Source organism: Crocodylus siamensis, chromosome 12 (assembly GCF_052110815.1).
Source record: "Crocodylus siamensis isolate JL-2025a chromosome 12, ASM5211081v1, whole genome shotgun sequence".
NCBI classification, from domain to species: Eukaryota; Metazoa; Chordata; order Crocodylia; family Crocodylidae; genus Crocodylus; species Crocodylus siamensis.
In genome coordinates, this window is record NC_143406.1 from 45171819 (window position 1) to 45189376 (window position 17558).

Genomic DNA, 17558 nt, shown 5'->3' on the forward strand with positions numbered 1-17558 from the left:
ATCAATGTTCACTTCTCCATGATGAACAGGGTGAGTGGCCCTTAACCCTAACCCTGACACTCTTGTTCATGTACTCACTTTTCAGTCCATTTCCCTGTCCTGACTTCTGCAAACAGGTTCTTTATCCGTCAAGATTCATCAAACTGCCAACAATTTTCTCCCTATCTGTTTTTTGCATGCCGTGAATGCCTGAAGCAGGGGTTGCTGAGAGACTGTGATATCTGTGGTGGTATACTCTGGTGTCTGTACCACAATATTGCAGTGGTATTGCTGTTCCCTAACTGGATGGCTGAAACTTTTCTAAACTTGCAGATGCCATGTGATAGTTGACAGTAGCTCGGGTGCGTGTTCCTGGCTTGGATGTTCACTTGTGTGACAATATGCAAAGCTAGAGGTAAGGGGCACACTTTCACAAATAGATGTGGAGCTACATCTGGGCCACTACTGGTTTACAGCCAAGCAAACCCAGCAAGGTTTTAATATCTTCAAATCTGTCAGCTCTCCTTGTGGGTCCCAGAACCTGTGGCGTGCAGCTGTACAGTCCATGAGCACCATCAAAAATGCTGTTGCTTGGCTGTAAGAGCTATTATTGAGAAAATAAAGGAGCTGCTTTTTTACCTGCTGACCGCACATGCAAGGGTCTAACTTGGCTGTCCAAAACTGTTCACTTGAGCTTCTGTGTGTTTTTGACAGGCGAGTAAAATATCACCTGCTACCTTTTCTTTCCTACAGTTGGAGCGATTGAGTAGAATTGGAGCCTAATTCTGTAGTCCAGCAAGTTGCTTTGACCAGGGCAGCTTTGATGCGAGATGCTCTTCGTTGGGGTTGGTCGTTAGTTGTACTGAATTTCTGATGCCAGGCCAGTGACACGGGAACTAAAGGAATACTTTCCTTCCATTTTGGAGAAGGATGATGAGATTGCGTGTCTAGGAAAAAGCAGGATGACTAGAGGGAATGGGGACTATGGATGTTTTGAAACGGGAGCAAAAATCCAAAGAGTTTTTAATTCTAAGGATTGGGATCCGCTCGTCCCAGAACTCCGAAAGGACCATGTGAGGCGGTCGTTTTTAATAAAAACTGCTTGTTTGCAAGTCAGAGGTAATATAAAATGACTGGAGTACAGCAATCTTAATACCTATATTTAAGAAAGGGTCAGAAGTGATCCTGGCAACTCCTTACTAGCATGCAAGGCTTTAGAACACATTTTTGAAGGCAAGAGAAAATGTACTAGAGGTCACTGGAAAATGGGACAAAGCACAATGTTTATCAGTCTTCAATGGCGCCAGACTAACCTGATATCTGTCCTCTTAAAGGAAATAAGAGATCTTGTCCAGTAAGGCATAGGATATTGGAGAAGCTGTTGGTTAAGATGGGATTAGTACAAAACTGTGGAATGAGTAAAGAGGAAACAGATTGAGTTGGAAAGAATCCTGTTGGCTTCAGGTGGGTATTAGTAGAGTTGCTCAAGGATCAGTCTCGGGACTGACCTTTATTTTTCACTGTGTTTTTGACAGAGAAGGTAACTTGCTGACAGCCCTAAGTTGGGAGGCAGCCTCAGTACAGAGGGGATCAGACTGTTTTCCAGGAGTGGATGGAGGATGTTGAGGACGGGAGTAATAGAAAAGGAATGAAATGCAATCGGGTGACATGCAAGTTCAGGCATTCGAGGACAAACAACAACAATAATTTCTGCTGTAAGCTGGGAGCTCATCAGCTGGAAAGGCAGAGGTGCAGAAAGGTCTTGGAGTATTAGTCAATCGACTGAGTCACCGACGTGATGTGGTTGGGGAAAAAGGCAAATGGGATCCCAGGATGTATCCGATGAGGTATTTCCATGAGAGAAGGGCACGAGGCACAGGCAGGCCCTTGCCTGGGATGTTGTGTACACTTCCGGTCCCTTGCATTCAAGGATGGTGACTCCCTAACTGGATCCAGTGCAGAGAAGGGTCACTAGACTGATCAAGGGGATGGAGAGCCTCTCTACCAGCGGAGACTGAAATACCTTGGCTTATTCAGCCTAGCACGTCCTCCATGAGTGTGAATGCCAGTGGAGGAGAAGAATTATTTAAGCTGAAGGACCATGTTGGCCAAAGAGTAAATGGAAAGAAAATGCCAAGAAATGTAAATTGGAAATAGTTTCTAACTGTGGGACTGGGGAGGTCTTGGAGGAGCCTTCCAATAGGAGCATTTGAGTTTAAAGGAAAAAGTCTAATTGGGTTTTTTAAGATGAGCTTGACCAGCTTTATATAACGGGTTTGTGATGCGGTGCCTGTAATTGCAGAGCACTTGACCCTGGAGATTCCTTGTCAGTCAAATGACGGTACGAGGAACTCCCTGAGGAATGGATAACCTTGTGGAAATGAAAATCCTCTCGAGTTCTTCTAATGCTGATCCAGCTTCAGGATCTGAGGACTTTAGCACTGTAAGTTAGAGAGAGAGAGAACTTTTTTTGCCAAAAAAATGCAGATATGGGTTGTCAAAACCAGCTGGCAGGCGCATGTCCAAGTTGCTGTATTGTTTCAGTCCAACAAAATGAAACGCAATAAAATCAAAATTCTTCAACACATCTCTTAAAAGGAAACATTTCAGCTTATCAACTCTGAGTGTCTTATTGTAAAATGTACTTAAGGCTGTGTGTTTGCTAAACTTTAGAAACACCTTGGCAGTGGCCAAAATTTCAGTTTGGGATGCAGATGTTGACTTCCTAGTACATCAGGCAAACCAAAAATCCATTATTAGCACATATCTACTTTACACATATTAAATTCCCCTTGTGTTTAAATTACCATGAGACATCAACAGCTGTTATGTGTTATGCACACGTAACGTCCTGTGCGTTCATGTAATTTGCTTCCCCGGGTGCGTTCACAGGAGAATCTGTCTTCTCTGGCAGGTCTCGGGGTTAAAACCTGACAGTCAGAACTAGCGCTTCATCTGCCATGCCAAAATGTTACCAGATCCTCTCTCAAAGAGCTGTTTAAGCTCTCTAGCTTCCCGCGGGCCAGCCTCCATCTATCACAGGAGAGTTTCTGTCCATATATTGCTCATGCCTGTTGAGAGCCAATGTGCCAGTGCCAAGGTGCAGTGGGCCCCCTTTGCAGCTGATCCAGCAGTTTTGCAAGCGACTGCAGCAGAGGTGAGCCAGCCTGCCAGGGCTTGGGATGTGCATGTCTCCCGTGTTGGGTCCCCCTCGGCAGGAGGCTCTCCGGGGCGATTCAAGCACTTCACTCTTGCCTTGCGTTCCACAGGTTGCCACGACAAGGCAGTGCTGCTCTATGAGTACGTGGGGAAGAGGATAGTGGACTTGCAACACACGGAAGTCCCTGATGCTTACCGAGGAAGAGGAATAGCCAAACACCTGGCCAAGGTACAGCTCGGCCAATGTCTGGAGATGCTTCCTTAACCCGCAGACTAACGCTTCTGTACAGTAGTGGTAAGAGGAACTGACTGGAGTGGGGCTCTGCTGCACTCCCCTGGTGTGTGCGCGCAGTCCCTGCTTCAGAGAGCTCGGGTGAGACTAGGTGGACAGAGGGTGGGGAAGAAATAGGAGCACGGAAAGGTGAAGTGAGTTTCCAAAGACCAGGGAGCAGGTCAGTGGCGGAGATAGGAACATGTCTCCCCCCAGCCTAACCCCGTGGCCTACCCCGTGTATGAGTCGGCCTCTCTAAACACCAGCTAAGGTCTAGCTGAGGGCAGGAGGGAGGCTTCTGTGGATGGCTTACAAGTGACAAAAATGACCCAGATTGACCCACAGACTGCAACAAAGCTAGTTTTGAGGGAAAAGGTGGGGGAAAATGTGTTTTGTTTTGTTCCCCTCTCCCCCCAATCTGGACATCCTTCCTCACAAAAACCCACTCATCTTGGACATGTGATGCCAAGGGGTCTCCTTCCAAAGCATGTTGCAAGACCTGACGTTCCTGAGCTACACACCGCCCGGAAGGTAACAGCAAGTGTTGCTGTGCCCCTGCTCCCCCCCACAAGAAGTCTTGCGCACGAAGCCCTCTCCCAGCGCCCCTTCCAGCACAGGTGGGTGAACCGTGTGAGAGCAAGCAGGGCCACACAACAGGAGCAGGAAAAGAGAATAGCTGTTGCGCCTGTGGGTGGGTGGCATACAAGGTCCCCAGAAACAGCTGCCGAATGGAGGCCGCAAAGCCAGCAGGGATGTTTCATCCGGCAGGATCAGGAGAAGGCATCGAGGCACGGGAGCATTCGGAGCCAGGGGGACCATATGGCCAATTACAGCCTGCTCTAATAAATCCTGAGAAGTAGCCGCGTTCCTCCCACTGCCCTTTCCCAGTGACCGTGTCCAGCTGCCTGCACGTTTGGTGCAGTGACTAACTTACGGCCATCTGCTATTTCGTGTCTCCCATCCTCCAGTGGCACTCTGCCACCGGACCAGCGCTTGTCTGCATCCTTCCTCCTCAAGCCAGTCCTCTGCGCTGCCCCGTCCTTCACCTGTTCTCCATAGGGAAAGTCCCTGTTCCTCTTCCCGTGTCAGGCTGACTCTGCCTCATTGTTTACTGACTCTCTCATGCCTGGATGAATACACTGCTCTGTCCTCTCTGGAGGACTCTTGGTCTCCATCCTCCAATATGGAGATTGGAGCTGTGTGCTATGGCGTGATTGTGCCCTGGCTCAGGTCCTCTCCAGTGAGAGACTCACTTCCCTTGACTTTATTTTCCATCTCTCAGCTCAGACCCCTCCAGACTGTTTCTGTCCAGTGTGCTGCTGGCAGCATTAAGACAGGCTGGGGCAGGGTAGAAGTATGTTGCTCATCGCCAAACTTGTTTTCATTCTCCTTTTTCCCTTCTTTCCTTCCTGCTCTGCCATCTCCCAAATATCCTTGTTTCTTGTCCTCTACCAAGGAGTGGCTCTGTATAATAGAGGAGATCCAAAGCCTTCTGCTCCTGGTAGCCTTCCCTGGGCGGCATGCACCTTCTTTTGCAGGAAGTCAGTGGGGCAGTGAAATGAGCCCTTCTTACAGAGGTGACTCTGCTGTGGGAGTACAACCACACCAGCCAAATCTGTTCCTACCACTTCCTGGTTAATCTCCATTCCCTGCCCCAGAGTTTGCGTGTTCAGTGCAGTTCAGTGCTTCTCCTCCTCTGTGGTATCCAGGAAGCAATCTAACAAATTGGATGGCTGTTGTTGCAAAGAGCTTGCAGCTGGGAAGATTCCCTTGGGAGAGAGAGGGCCTAGGAAATCCCCAGTTGAGCACATGAGTGATTCTTAATTAAACGCTTTTCTGCTGGGGCAGGGGGAAGGCATGGGTTTCCAAGCAGGGTTGGAGTCTGTGCTGCGTTAGGGGTGCTGCGCTTCTGCCGTCCCATGCAGTGATGTACCAGAGAGCTTGTTTCACTCTGCCTGCCTGGGGTCTTTCTGCAGCATCCTAGCCCACGTATCTGTCCTTGATGTCTCCGGCACCATCGGTGTCTCTGCTGCTCGATTGCAGAGGGCGGCAAGATCTGGGGTGATAGCGCCAGGGGGACCTGGCACTCTGGGCCCAGCAGGGAAGCTTGAGGTGTCGGGGGACTTCTTCTTTCCCCAGCATTTCACGGAGTCTAAAGTCCTGCTCTTTGCAAAAGGAAAAGCTTAGTTCAGGGGACTCCTCCCCTGCCAGTCAAATGGAGCTGTAGCATATTGCCCTCTGCTCCTTCCCTCCCCACCCCATCCTTCCTGAGCTGCCACAACCTCCTCCCAGCTCCCGCCACCTCTGTGCCCTGGGTTCCTCCGGTCTTCGTCCCAGTTGGCATCTCTGGCTTCCTTGTTGGCCGATGCCCAAGTAGAGACCAATTTATTTGCATGTGGTCTCTGGACACTTCGCTGGTTCCTCCCCTGCCTCCAGGCTGTCTGCCTGCATTTGCTCAGCCAGCTCATAGATGGAAATGGGGCAGTTGCATCTTACAGTGGTGACCTCAGAGATGCCTCCACCCCCAGGCCTTGAACATACTGGTCCTCGACTTTTCTGGGATTACCCGCTCCTCGTCTCCAAGCCAGGCTTCACCTTTACTGGAGCAGGCTTTCTTCTCTTTAGAACTCCTCCCTCCTCAAGCCCTTACAGATTTGTGTTTGTGAGTGGGTCTTCTCTTCAAGGGCTTCAAGCAACCTGCTGGGCATCTTCTGCTGAACTCCTATTTATACACTTCATTGGTGCTCCACCCTTGACCTTCATTTCTTATTCTGTCTCTGTACCCGAGTCTGTCTGCCCCCAGGTGTTCTCCATGGCACCTGCCAGTTCCCCTCTCCAGGTGAGATTCAGATATGTGCACACATGTCTGCCTTCTTGCATCCTGTCATTGCCACCTTCCCAGCCCAACAGTCTCTGCTTCTCCCCTGCCTGCTATGTTGGTTCATATTTTATGCGGTCAGTTTGCAGGTCACCTGTTGCAGGATTGATTGTGGCTTTGAGACGTTAGGCATAAGCGGTGCTTTTAGCAGTCCCACCAGCACCATCTACTGCTCAAGGAACACCACTGGCCCCGCTTCTCCAGCACCGCATCCAAGCCTTGACTCACCTTCCTTGCAGGCAGCGTGCCAGTGCTGCAGTGTCCCAGGCAGCACAGTAATCCCTAGAAATTCTGTTCCTGGCTTTTCTTGCCTTGTCAGATCTGTCAGCCCACAGCGCAGGGCAGGATTAAGTTGCTCCTCCATATAATAGGGGCCGCTGCTTTAGGCATGCTTGCACAATGCCTGGACTCTCTAGGGTACTGCTCAGGAGCTGGGCTGTGGATAACAGCGAGTCCTGCCTTGAAGCATTTGTAATCCGAAGGTACTGGTGAAAGCAGACCTTTGGCAGGAGTGCAGCTGTTGGAGTCCATGCACCCTGTGACAAAGGTGGGCTGCAACCGTTCCAGCTCACACTGGAATTGGGCCCTGGGACCTCTGAGATCTCCTGCCTGGCAGCCCTTCCTTAGCCCAGCTGCGCTGTGAGCCTGGGGGGAGGCAGCTAGTCCTGCTACAAATCCAGGCGGTCACCAGCAGCAGCTCTTGTTTTGTATGCATGTCTCTCCATTTGCTGTTCTGGATCGCGTGCCCTTCCATTGCTGGCTCCCTGCGCCATCCACTCCTGCCATGCCTCCAGCCTGGGTGCATGATGGGAGAAGCCTGCTTGCAGGGCATCTTCCTATTTCCTACTGTGTGTATGCTGTCCCCTCCCCACAGACCATGCTCATTCTTCCCCCGCTTCTCCCCCTGCCCCCTACCTTGCCCTGCGGTCTCTTCTGCACAGTAGGAGCAGCTGTGCCCCCTGCTTTGTGCCTGAGCAATGGCCGGTCAGTCTGTAGTCACCAACAGGGGTTTGCCTATTGCTTCTCCATCAAAGCCCTAGGCTGCCCATCTCCTAGAGCTTCCTGACCTTGCTAGAGTCATTTCTGGGGACCATCTTGCTCATAGCCAAGGAAGAGACCAGGTGTCCTTCACAAGGAAGCCCTGCTTATCCCCGTAAAGCACAGACCACCCCCTATGATGGGATATCTCTGCTGAGCTGCGTGGGCAGAAAGTGGAGTGTCTTTAAATAGCATTTAGCTCTTTAGTTCCCAGCAGCTGAAGGCATCCCTGGAGCTAGAGCATAGGGTCTTGGAGCCTCAGGCCAGGGCAGTGGTTTACAGAAGCGTTTGTCTTCCCAGTGGGTCTTCCAAGCTGCTCTGCTTGCAAGTGGAGATCTCGACCAGGTCTCCTGCAGGAACTCATTCACCTGCTCCAAATTGTCTGGTTTCCAGACTTGGGAGCAACCGGGCTCTCTCAGGGACTGAAACTCTCTCTGATATGATTCCCCCTGCCCCCATCCCAGTTCCTTCCCTTCCACTGTTCTCAAGCTGTCTCACAGCAGCCCTCCTTCTGCTGCATTGCACCCAGGCAGCATCTCATCAGGGCTGCTGCTTGCATTAGCCCGAGGGGCTCTCTGGGGTGTGTTGTGAGGGCATACTGGAGCGGGGGTAAGTAATTACCCGGCTGCTTCAGATGCATTCCCATGTGAGCCTCTCCTACATCATTTCTTCTCTACTAGAGATCTGCCCCTGAGGAAGTTGTGCCTTTGCTCTTCCAGTGGAGGGTTTGGCTTGCTTGGGAGGCAGGGGTCTCTCTACAATCCCAGCCACGTACTGGAAGTGAGGAGCTTGCTCTTGCTTCGTTAGGCAGGAGACGGTTCATACCATATGCTCCGTGTCGGGCACACATTGTCACAGCAGCTGGTCTCGGTGATGAGTGACCGACCATCGAGTGACCAGGCAGCAGCACTCTCCTCCTGCCGCTGTCGTGGGCTGGATGTGCAGCGGCATGTGCAGAAAGATCTGTAATTGGAGGTTCTTATTTTTGGTCTGGAAATGTTGCTGGGCAAGTCCTGGCCCATCCAGCCATTAATCCCAACTCTGCCTCTTCCCCTTTATCATCTGAACAGAACGTGCGAGTGAGCATGCAGCTCGAACCCTGTGCCTGGTGTTGGCCTGAACGAGCAAGTGTCCTTGAGCAAGGGCAAAGCCCTGTGCTTTCTCTGTGCCCCTGGCTGTGAAGCAGGGCGAACTCTGTGTCATCCTCCTGTGGGGCTGTCTCCGCATGAGCTTCCCAACACCCACGTAATGCTGTGCAGAGGACGGGCCTTTCTCCAGGCAAAGGGCTCAGTGTTGATATTGCTTCGTTGAGACTTGCTTCACTGAAGTTAATGACATTAGAGCAGGACAAGAGCAGAATCAGGCCCTTTGTGAGCTGGTGGGAGATAGGGCTGACGAGGTGGAGGGTTGGGGGAAGGCTCTGCACCCTCCATCAGGGAAAGGTCCTTTCTCCATCTGGGTTCGAAGTCTCTGATGTTTCTGCCCCATGTGGAAATGTCCAGTTGCATCCACTCTACGTTGAGGCCCCAAACCAAGGCAGGGAAGGAGCAGCCTCAAATCTTCTGTTTGCCTCACGTGAACGTGCTCCTAACCAGAGAGGATTAGGGGGGCAGCTGCGGGCGCCTCTTTCACTCCCTCTGGCACTCCTGTGCCTTGTCTCTCTTCTGCGGACCCTGGGCACTGATGGAGCGCCAGCAGGCCAGGGGAGCCAGGCAGGGAATGGGGGAAAATGGGCACCATGCAGGGGTTACCTTGGGAACAGCTCTGAATGGTCCATCCGGGCTCCCAGAGGAGACGGTGGGCTCCGTGCTCCTGGGGCCTTTGCTGGGCCCTGGAGAACCTTGGTTGTGCTGGCAGGGGGATGGCAGGGAGGGCCGAGATGCAGCATTAGCCAAGCATTTCCTCCCAGCCTAGACATGTCCAGGGGCTGCAAATCCATGTCCCCTGCTCCACTGCCCTGATGTTTGGCTGTTTAATTGCTTCATGAGCTGGGAGTGAGCTGGCAGATGTTTAAAGCACTTGAAAACGTTGCCTTTCAAAAGAGAGGGTACAAGAGAAACCCCCTCTGCTGCATACAGGAGCAGAGGCAAGCACTGCCAGCCCCCACTGCCATGCCTAGGTCTCTGCTCATTTTCTTCCTGCACCATAGTAGCAGGGCACTGGCTTTGGGTTGTTTGTGCACTGCTGCGTTTCTCCCTCCAGCTGTAATCCTCCTGCCTGCCCCTCTCCCTCCACACACACACAGGGGAGATGAGGACAGCTCACGTCTTCCTTTGTGCGCATGAGACTGTGGAAGAGCTGTGGCCAGAAGGGATGCTGCTGCCTTTTTAGAGGCACAGGGACTGTCTCGTAGCCTGATGCCCTCTGGTTCCTGCAGCAGGCTCTGCAGAGGGGCTTGCCCTTTCCTTGCACCCGGGCTTCATTACAACTCTCTTATTTCCCCCACCCCATCCTGCCCCCTTGCAAGGAGTAGTCTCCCTGCTTCACATTTACCACAAGGGGTTTGAAGGCTGAGCTTTGGCTTCCTCCTACCAGCTTTGCTGCTGGCCCTGCCCCTTGCCCCTGTATGGCTTAATACCTGGTGCTTAGGGCTCCTGCTGATGCTAACCATTGGGGTCAGGTCCCTCTAGGACATGGTTTCACTTGGTCTCTGCTCATAGCTGCTGAGCTGTAAAGCTGGGTCCTGAGGTCACTTTCCTGGTGCTAGGATTGCTCTGTACTGTCACCAGAACCAAGTGCATGTAAGCCTCGATCACCTTGCAAGTAACCGTGAAGGGTGGGATGGGCTGGCAGCATTTGTAACCTATCTGTCCTCTCTCGTGATTGTAGGCAGCCTTGGATTTCGTGGTGGAAGAGGACCTGAAAGCTCATCTGACGTGCTGGTACATTCAGAAGTACGTCAAGGAGAACCCCCTGCCGCAGTATCTGGAACACTTACAGCCTTAATGCAGGACGCTGCTGAGCCCAGACTGCTCTCACACCAGCAGGCCCCGTCCCTGACTCTCCAACGCGGCCTTTGCTTCTGCGCGGTCTCAGGAAACCCCACCCACCCACCCCCACACGCACTCAAAATTCTTTGTTTTTTTTAAGTGCATACATGTGCATGCATGGGCTGTGGCACGCCCCCCCCAAACACCTCCCACCACCTCAGCCCCAGGTGCTGAGGCCAGCCGCTACCCTCCCACAGCCAGCCTGGCTCAGGGGTTTGTTTACAATGGCCTCCTTCACCGTGCCCTAGGTTGGAAAGAGGTGGTTTTCTGTCCACCTCCTTCCCCAGGGCCAGGAGAGCACTGGGATCTCCACCTCTATCAGCAGCATCCTGTCCCCAGCAGCTCGGAGAAAGCAGTGACCAGACTCCGGCCTACTTTCATCTTGGAGGTTCACATGGATGCTGAGAATTAACCATCCTGGAGCGTGGGGTAGTGAAAAAGCCCATTTCCCTGGGCAGGTTCTCACCCAGATCCTGTTGCAAAGGGATGGGGAAGACTGTGCCCAGCCTAAATCCACCTGAAGGGCAAACTGGAGCCGGAGTGGAGGGGGAAAAAAGCTTCCATGACTGCTCTTCCCTCAAGCAAAGCAAGCAGCTGGCACCTGAGGACTAGGGCATGGTGTCAATGGGTCTCTGCCCTGAGGACATGGGATGAGACATTGAGACTGTGATACTCTCTGGCCCAGAAAGGGGACTGACTTGTGGGAGGTGATCTGCCTTCGGTTTGGGCAGCAACATGGAGGGCTGCAGAAGAGCAGCTGGTCAGTTCATCACCTCCTTTTCACAGCCCCGCTGCCTTCAATCAGCCTGGGATAGGGGAGGGGAAGGGATGATCGGAAACTCTGCTACACCTGGGGAGGGGAGGGAGTCTTCGATTCAGTCTCTTCTCTCGATGCATCTTTGACTCTGCCATGCATGGGGATGTTCCCCTGAGGGGGGAGGAACAATAACAGGCTGATGGAGGAGCCAGCGCTGGCAGGACTGGCCACTGCCCAGGGCTTTGCTTCTCCACCTCCTTGAGATTTCAGGTGGAGCCTGACAAGGCTCGGCAGCACCCTCAGCCAGGGGGGCACACGGGTGCCAAGAAGCAGCCAAGCAGGATCTACCATCCCTGCCAAACCCATGCGCACTGTGCCAAGCAAAACAGCATGCCACGGCCCCTCGGGGTGTCCTGCCCCAGTGGGGGAGGGAGGGAGGGGGGCGTGCAGCCTGTCCCGGTGGCTATGGAGAGACCAGGCCGCAGCCTGAGCCAGCTCTTCCACTGGCTTGCAGAAACTTCTTCCCTTGTCCAGGCCTTGTATGGGGCTGCAGACAAGAATGGAGCATCCCCACAGGGCTGGCGTGAGGGAGCCAGGCGACAGACCGGTGCTATGAAATAGCATCCCCTGACTCCTCTTCTGAAGTGCAGGCTGCTGCCACCACCTCACTAAACAGCCCAGGCCTGAGATTTCCATAGGCCTCAAAACCTGGTCTCGTTTTCTCCCTGCTCTGCTAGTGTCAGTGCTGTTCGTTGATGTGAGGGTGGCAGGGAGGCCAGGCGTGCAAGCGCTGTCTGCCCTGCGGGCAGGACCAGACCTTTGCCTTCCCTTTGTAGAGCAGAGGCAGAGGGGCTAGGGAGGGGAAGGTTCTGCCTTGTTCTAGTTTTGTGTTACTCAGCAGAAGGAAAAGGTTGTAACATTGTTAATTGACAGGACTTTACCCCTTTATTCCATAGCAGTGTGGTGCTAGAAGACCCAAAATGCAGCCAAAGCCGCATTGGCTGCATTTATAGCCAACATTTTCAGGAGGCAGAAAAGATTTTGGAGAAATGGGACTGCCTCCCTAATTTCAGGGGATGTTAGTGTTGTTTCAGGCAGCTAGGCCAGTTCTGTATGGGATGCAGCAGCCTCGGAGCTCTCCGATAACTGAGCAGGTGGTAACTACAGCTGGACAGTCACTGAAATTAGGGGAGTTTCAGGCGATTTGTAGTGAAAGCTGGAGCGTGTCGCCTGTATGCCGTATCTAAATTCAGCCTTGATTTGGTAGGGACCCAGAGTGACCATCTGATTGCTGTGCGGAGAGCTAAATGAGAGTGGATCTCAGCTCTGTTTCTAGATCCTGAGCCAAGTTGCAGGGTGATGCATGGAAAGACCTGTTGGTTTCAGAGGACTCCGGCTCAGTGCTGGCAGGGGACAGGTGTCTGCATCGCGGACGACTCAGCCAGGGTTATTGCTAGCGGAGCATTCAGCGACAGCCGGCACGAAGGCTGATTGTCCTCCTCTGGGGACGTGGCTCCATCAGGACCTACCCCACTGCTGTCCAGACTGCATCACTTCTGTTGGACTTCCAACATCATGGCCTTCAGCTTAGCACCTTTCGCCCGCTGTTCATTCACCCCCGTTTGTTAAGCACAAGAAGTTGAATTTCAGTCGTGTTTCGGGTGCTGACGCCCGAGTGAAAATTTCCCACGCCGTCTCCCAGACTTCATCGTCTGCCTTCCACACACAACAGGCTTAGTTGGAAATGTCCTTCAGGCTTGTTACAGCATCAGTTTCCATCATCACGGGCCTGTCCTACACCTAAGGAGGCGGATGAATGCAGCAGAAATGCCTCCGATTTGTGCTGTCCGTGGTGGTGCAGTGTTGCAGCCTGCCCGAACTTCTCCATGTTTCTCATGTATGGCAGCTTCGTTTGCTGCTCCCGGGGTAGAGAATGAGGCCAGGCAGTTGAAAGGAACAGATGGGGAACATTTGGCGTAAAGAAGGATGAGTTTTGCGCGCACCATAGCTGTGTAATGTTGAGCTGCTGCCTCTGAAGGTCCAGGTGTTTTGGTGAGTCCCTTCCCCCTCCTCTGCGAGCTGGAGGTGGAAATGGGGTAGCTTGTTTTAGATCTGGTTGTGTGGCTACCTCAGAGAAGCAAAATGCTAGGGCAAGGCCAGCACTGCAAACCTCATCCCTCCTCTTTTTTTATTCTCTGTCTTTGTATTAACTTCCACATGTGTCCAGCGTCCAGAAATACAGTTGTGTCTCCTGCCTGAAGGATTCTGATGCTGCCGTTTCACGTGGGAAGCACAGGAGCAGAGGTTGAAAGCGGAGTCCTTCATGCTATTTCAAAGGGAACCGCGCACCTCCTAGATCAGACCAAGGTTGGCCGTCCCTGCCTTAAAACAAGCGCAGTACATGGTATTGCCGCTGTTTCACTCTGAGGTGCTACGATCATTTCAGTTTCTGACGTGATGGAGATGTTCGATAGTGTTGTGCCCCACAGTTTTACTGCTGTATCCCCTTCCCCGCCACCATTACCACCTTCCCTTCATTTCCTGTATTATTTGATGTTTGGTGAATAGCAATACCTACGTGTCAAGGCAGGTCAGCCGTGATGCTGCAATCCTCCATGCTACCGTAACCCATCGTTGCCAGTCTGATGTGACCACCGAGTCCCTGGCGAGGGAGGGCTCTCCCCAAACCACTTCCATCACCCATCCTTTCCTAGCTCATCTCAGTGGAAAGGCATCTCCTGTGCAGTTGCTGAGGCCCTAAATATCATGGGACGCCCTGCAGTGCTGCCTGGCCTTGGCGCGCGGCCTGCGAGGCTGGGGACAGCAGAGGGGAAGGGGCTCCGTTGCATATTGAGGTCACAAAGCTCACTTGAATTAAAGACCTTGGGGGAACTATAGGTCATGTAACCTACTTCTCCAAAAACCAACTTGAAGCTCCCTCTTTCTTGTATGGCCTCCAGTGTTGTGTTTCCCTCCGTTTAGGTTTTTATTCTGTTGATTTAAGTGGTAACTATGTGCCTTTCCTGCTCAGGACCTGTTACAAACAACCTTTCGGCTTTCATTTGTGTCTAACATTATCCTCCCCCCTCCTGTCATACTATTAAACATGAACATATTGCATGGAATACAATTCAATAAAAAGTGTGGCTTAACCAATTTGCAGTGATTGACTGTGCTCCTCAGGCTTCAGTGGGGGGCGAGCTAGCCTTGTGGCTGGGGGATGAGGATGACCGTGTGGGAGATCTGGGTTCGGTTCCCGTCTCTAGCACAGACTGCCCATAATATATTGCTATTTGGTCTGAGATTGTGGAATAAATTTCCCTGGAACTAGAGACCGTTACAGACCTGGGCCCCTGCCATATCATATGAAAAGCGTTTAATTTTTTTTACTTTGTCTTTTGCGGTATAAATGCAGAGCATCACAGTTGTTAAAACTGTAGTGCCCCTCCAAAAATATAAAAACAAAATTAATCTCCAGCCACATAAAGTAAGCTGCCCCTCAAAATCCCTTGGCAAGCAGGATTCTCCATGGTACGTGCTATTGTGGCACAACCTGGTCACCTCCCTCAATGCGCTACTGAGCGCACGCAGCTGGTGAACAGAATCAGACCCTGGTTCTCGGTTCTCCCATGTGTAAAATGGAAATGATTGGGCTTCCCTACCCCACCAGGGTGTTGTAAGGATAAATTCCTTGGAAGTGCTCAGATGCAAGGGCAAGGGAGGAGACTATACACAGGCAACCCTTTAAAGGGGCCCTGATTAGGCTGAGAGAGACTCTTTTATGAAAACCGTTGTTAACACACCAGGCTTAAATGGCAACTAACTCCAATTAGCTATGAGGCAAAGTGTTAATTCAAATAATTCACAGGTACTTAATGTAGGACAAGGGGTTTGTTAGTCTGTAAAGTCTGGGGTTTGCTGCCAGGCAACACAGCTCAAATGCAAGAGTAGCCCTAAGTCATGAGACACAAGGATGTTCACTTCTATCTACCAATGCACGTTGGTACCAGTGGTAAACTGCTGAGCTGAACATGGCCTGACATGTTCACAGCTTTTCTTGGTTTGTTTTTTTTTACCCTTTCCCAGTAACAAGAGTTACCCCATGTCTTTGATACCTCAGTTTTCCTGAAGACAGTGCCTCAAACAGGAGATGCATTGTGAACAAACCAGGGGGGCTCCAGAGTGACGCTAAAGCTATTGAATGTTACTTCAAGTTATGGTCTTAATGACCGCTCAGAGCTTGGTGCTGTTGTGGAAGTGGAATCAGGTTGTGACTCCAGTTCCCATCAATATAACCATACGGACGATGTATGCAGTAGGTAATACATTCTGTCCAGCAATAGGTCCAACGCTCTTCTGCGATTCCTATTCTGCCTGGCGAAGTGCGAGTCTGTCCCTTGTCATTTGAGTCTCTATTTTCATATTCTTCAGTTCAAGGAGGGGAATGAATGAAGCCTGCATAAACCAAGGTATTTCCTGCGGTGTTTGTACACAGCAAGGAGAATGGGTAGGCCACCCCGTGAAACAAGGAAATTCCACCAAGGGGCCCTCGTGCTCCTCAGCTCTGGGAGACATCTCGAGTAGTCAGCCAGCAGGTCCCCGCTCAGAATTTGTTTGTCATATTGTTTCATGGAGAGACAGATAACACGCCATAGACATTGAAGCCAGATTCCCTGCAGTGGATGGGGCAGGGAAAGCCATGTTTGGCTGCAAGGTTTTGGTTTGGCCCCTTGTAAAAGCAGAGGCTGGTTTTGCAAAATTTAGGTCCGGTTCCAAGTTTGGAACCGAGAGGTCTCGACCCGTGCTGCTTTTGCGATGCATAGCTGTCATTTTTTGGTGTCTAACGCACGGGCTGGAATGCTGCTGGTTGCACTTTCTGTTTACATGCCACGTTCCAGAGAGTCTTTCTCTACTGATGCATCATCCCACAAACAGCAGCCGAGCTGTTGGATAACACATGCTGCACAGTGATGACTGCCGTTCCTGTTCCGTCGTGCTGCGAGAATGGGCTGAACTCATTGTTTAGAACAAAGCAGTTGGGACGCAGCTGCGCCACTGCCCTCTCCAGGCCAGAGCTGGCCATTACCCCGGGGATGCCAAATACCCTATACGCCTCACGGCTATTGGAGAGTCTCCTTTCCCTCAAAATGCAGAGGCCTCTGCTTTAAATGGGCTCTGATTTCAGGGCCTGTTGGAGCATCTGGTGACCATGGTGTGTGGCATGGTGACGGCTGTGAAGTTGTAGGGGACCGTGGATTTGTTGCAGTTTGTCTCTCTCTACAGTTGCTGGGTTTTCAGCTGTAGCCATATAGTGTTGCTCATTAATACCGTTACAGATGAATACAGCTCGTTCCTTAGAAGGGAGGGTACAAAGAGAGCCTTATGTTTTGAAACGCACAGTCAGTCAAGTCATACATGGACCAAAAGCCAACATCCCATCCGCTTGTGGTAGCTGAAGAGCTAAAAGTGCTTCTTGTAAAAGTAAGTGTATGGGGTTCTTAATGGGAAAGAAATGGCAGGAGAAGGACATTTTAAAGGGAAAAGAATCGCACAGTGGAACGAGGTCCCTTTAAAAAACTCCCCTAGAACATTATAATAGAAGTCCAAGCAGGACAGTTAGTTGGGCGAATAAGGAGCAGAGACAGAAGCAGCTTGTGTTTAGTGCTGTGAGGGAGGCTGAGAAGTGATACTGCCAGGTGGAGGAAGAATGAACCCCCAGAACAAGAGAGCTGCTGTTTCTGAAGTTGATGCTATGAAAAACCTCCTCTGAAAGGACTGTGCCATGATTCCTGGTCTCAAGATCTGACATGTCCTGACAAGCACTATCAGATCAAGGAGATGCAACATCAGAAAAGCTGGGAACAGATCCCTTTGAGCGATTCGTGCCTGGATTGGAGAAGTGCTCGGACATCTGTGAAAGGAACAGCTGCTTCTGCTGTGGTTGAGAGGAAGGAGCCCCGCAAACTGAGGATGGGGAAAGACAGTATCACCTTGCTGATGCTCATTAGTTTGAACGGTTGCTGTAGCAGTGGGTGTTGTGAAGGCTGTTGCATCTGGGAAGCAACAGACACTATCTTTCATGTGAGGGGGGGGAAACGGATGGCAGAAAAAAAATGTTATTTTAAAATAAATGCAGCCATTGAAAACTATCCTCACCTAGCTGTCAGGCCCCTGTGCTTTGATGGCTGCACCCAGGGATGGCAAATGCTGTTCCTACTACCTGCTTTCTCTTAAGTTCTCCAGCCAGGGGATGGCAGTTTTTGTTTCTGGGGGCAGGTCTGCCTGTGGAGGTTGCTGAGGACATGAGCTGATCTACCTTATTCTCTACCTGCCTCAGCCTCGTGTCCTTCCAGGACAGCACTCTCACTCTTCCTGAGATGTGCTAGATCCATATATAAGCTAGATTGAAGCTAGCCCTTGCTGCTCTTTTCAATACCTTTCTATAACAGATGGCACCCTGATCTTTTCTGCATCTGCCTAACCTGC

The 17558-nt window shown here is 51.5% G+C and overlaps 1 protein-coding gene across 1 annotated transcript in view; it reads left to right on the forward strand.

The window, feature by feature from the left end:
* NATD1 (N-acetyltransferase domain containing 1) overlaps positions 1-14228 on the forward strand; it is a 29683-nt gene extending 15455 nt beyond the window's left edge. The window contains exons 2-3 of the mRNA XM_090023503.1: positions 3249-3367; positions 10155-14228. Coding sequence (XP_089879629.1) covers positions 3249-3367; positions 10155-10271 — 236 coding nt within the window. The 3' untranslated portion in view covers positions 10272-14228. The remainder of the gene's footprint in view (positions 1-3248; positions 3368-10154) is intronic.
* The last annotated feature ends 3330 nt before the right edge of the window (positions 14229-17558 follow it).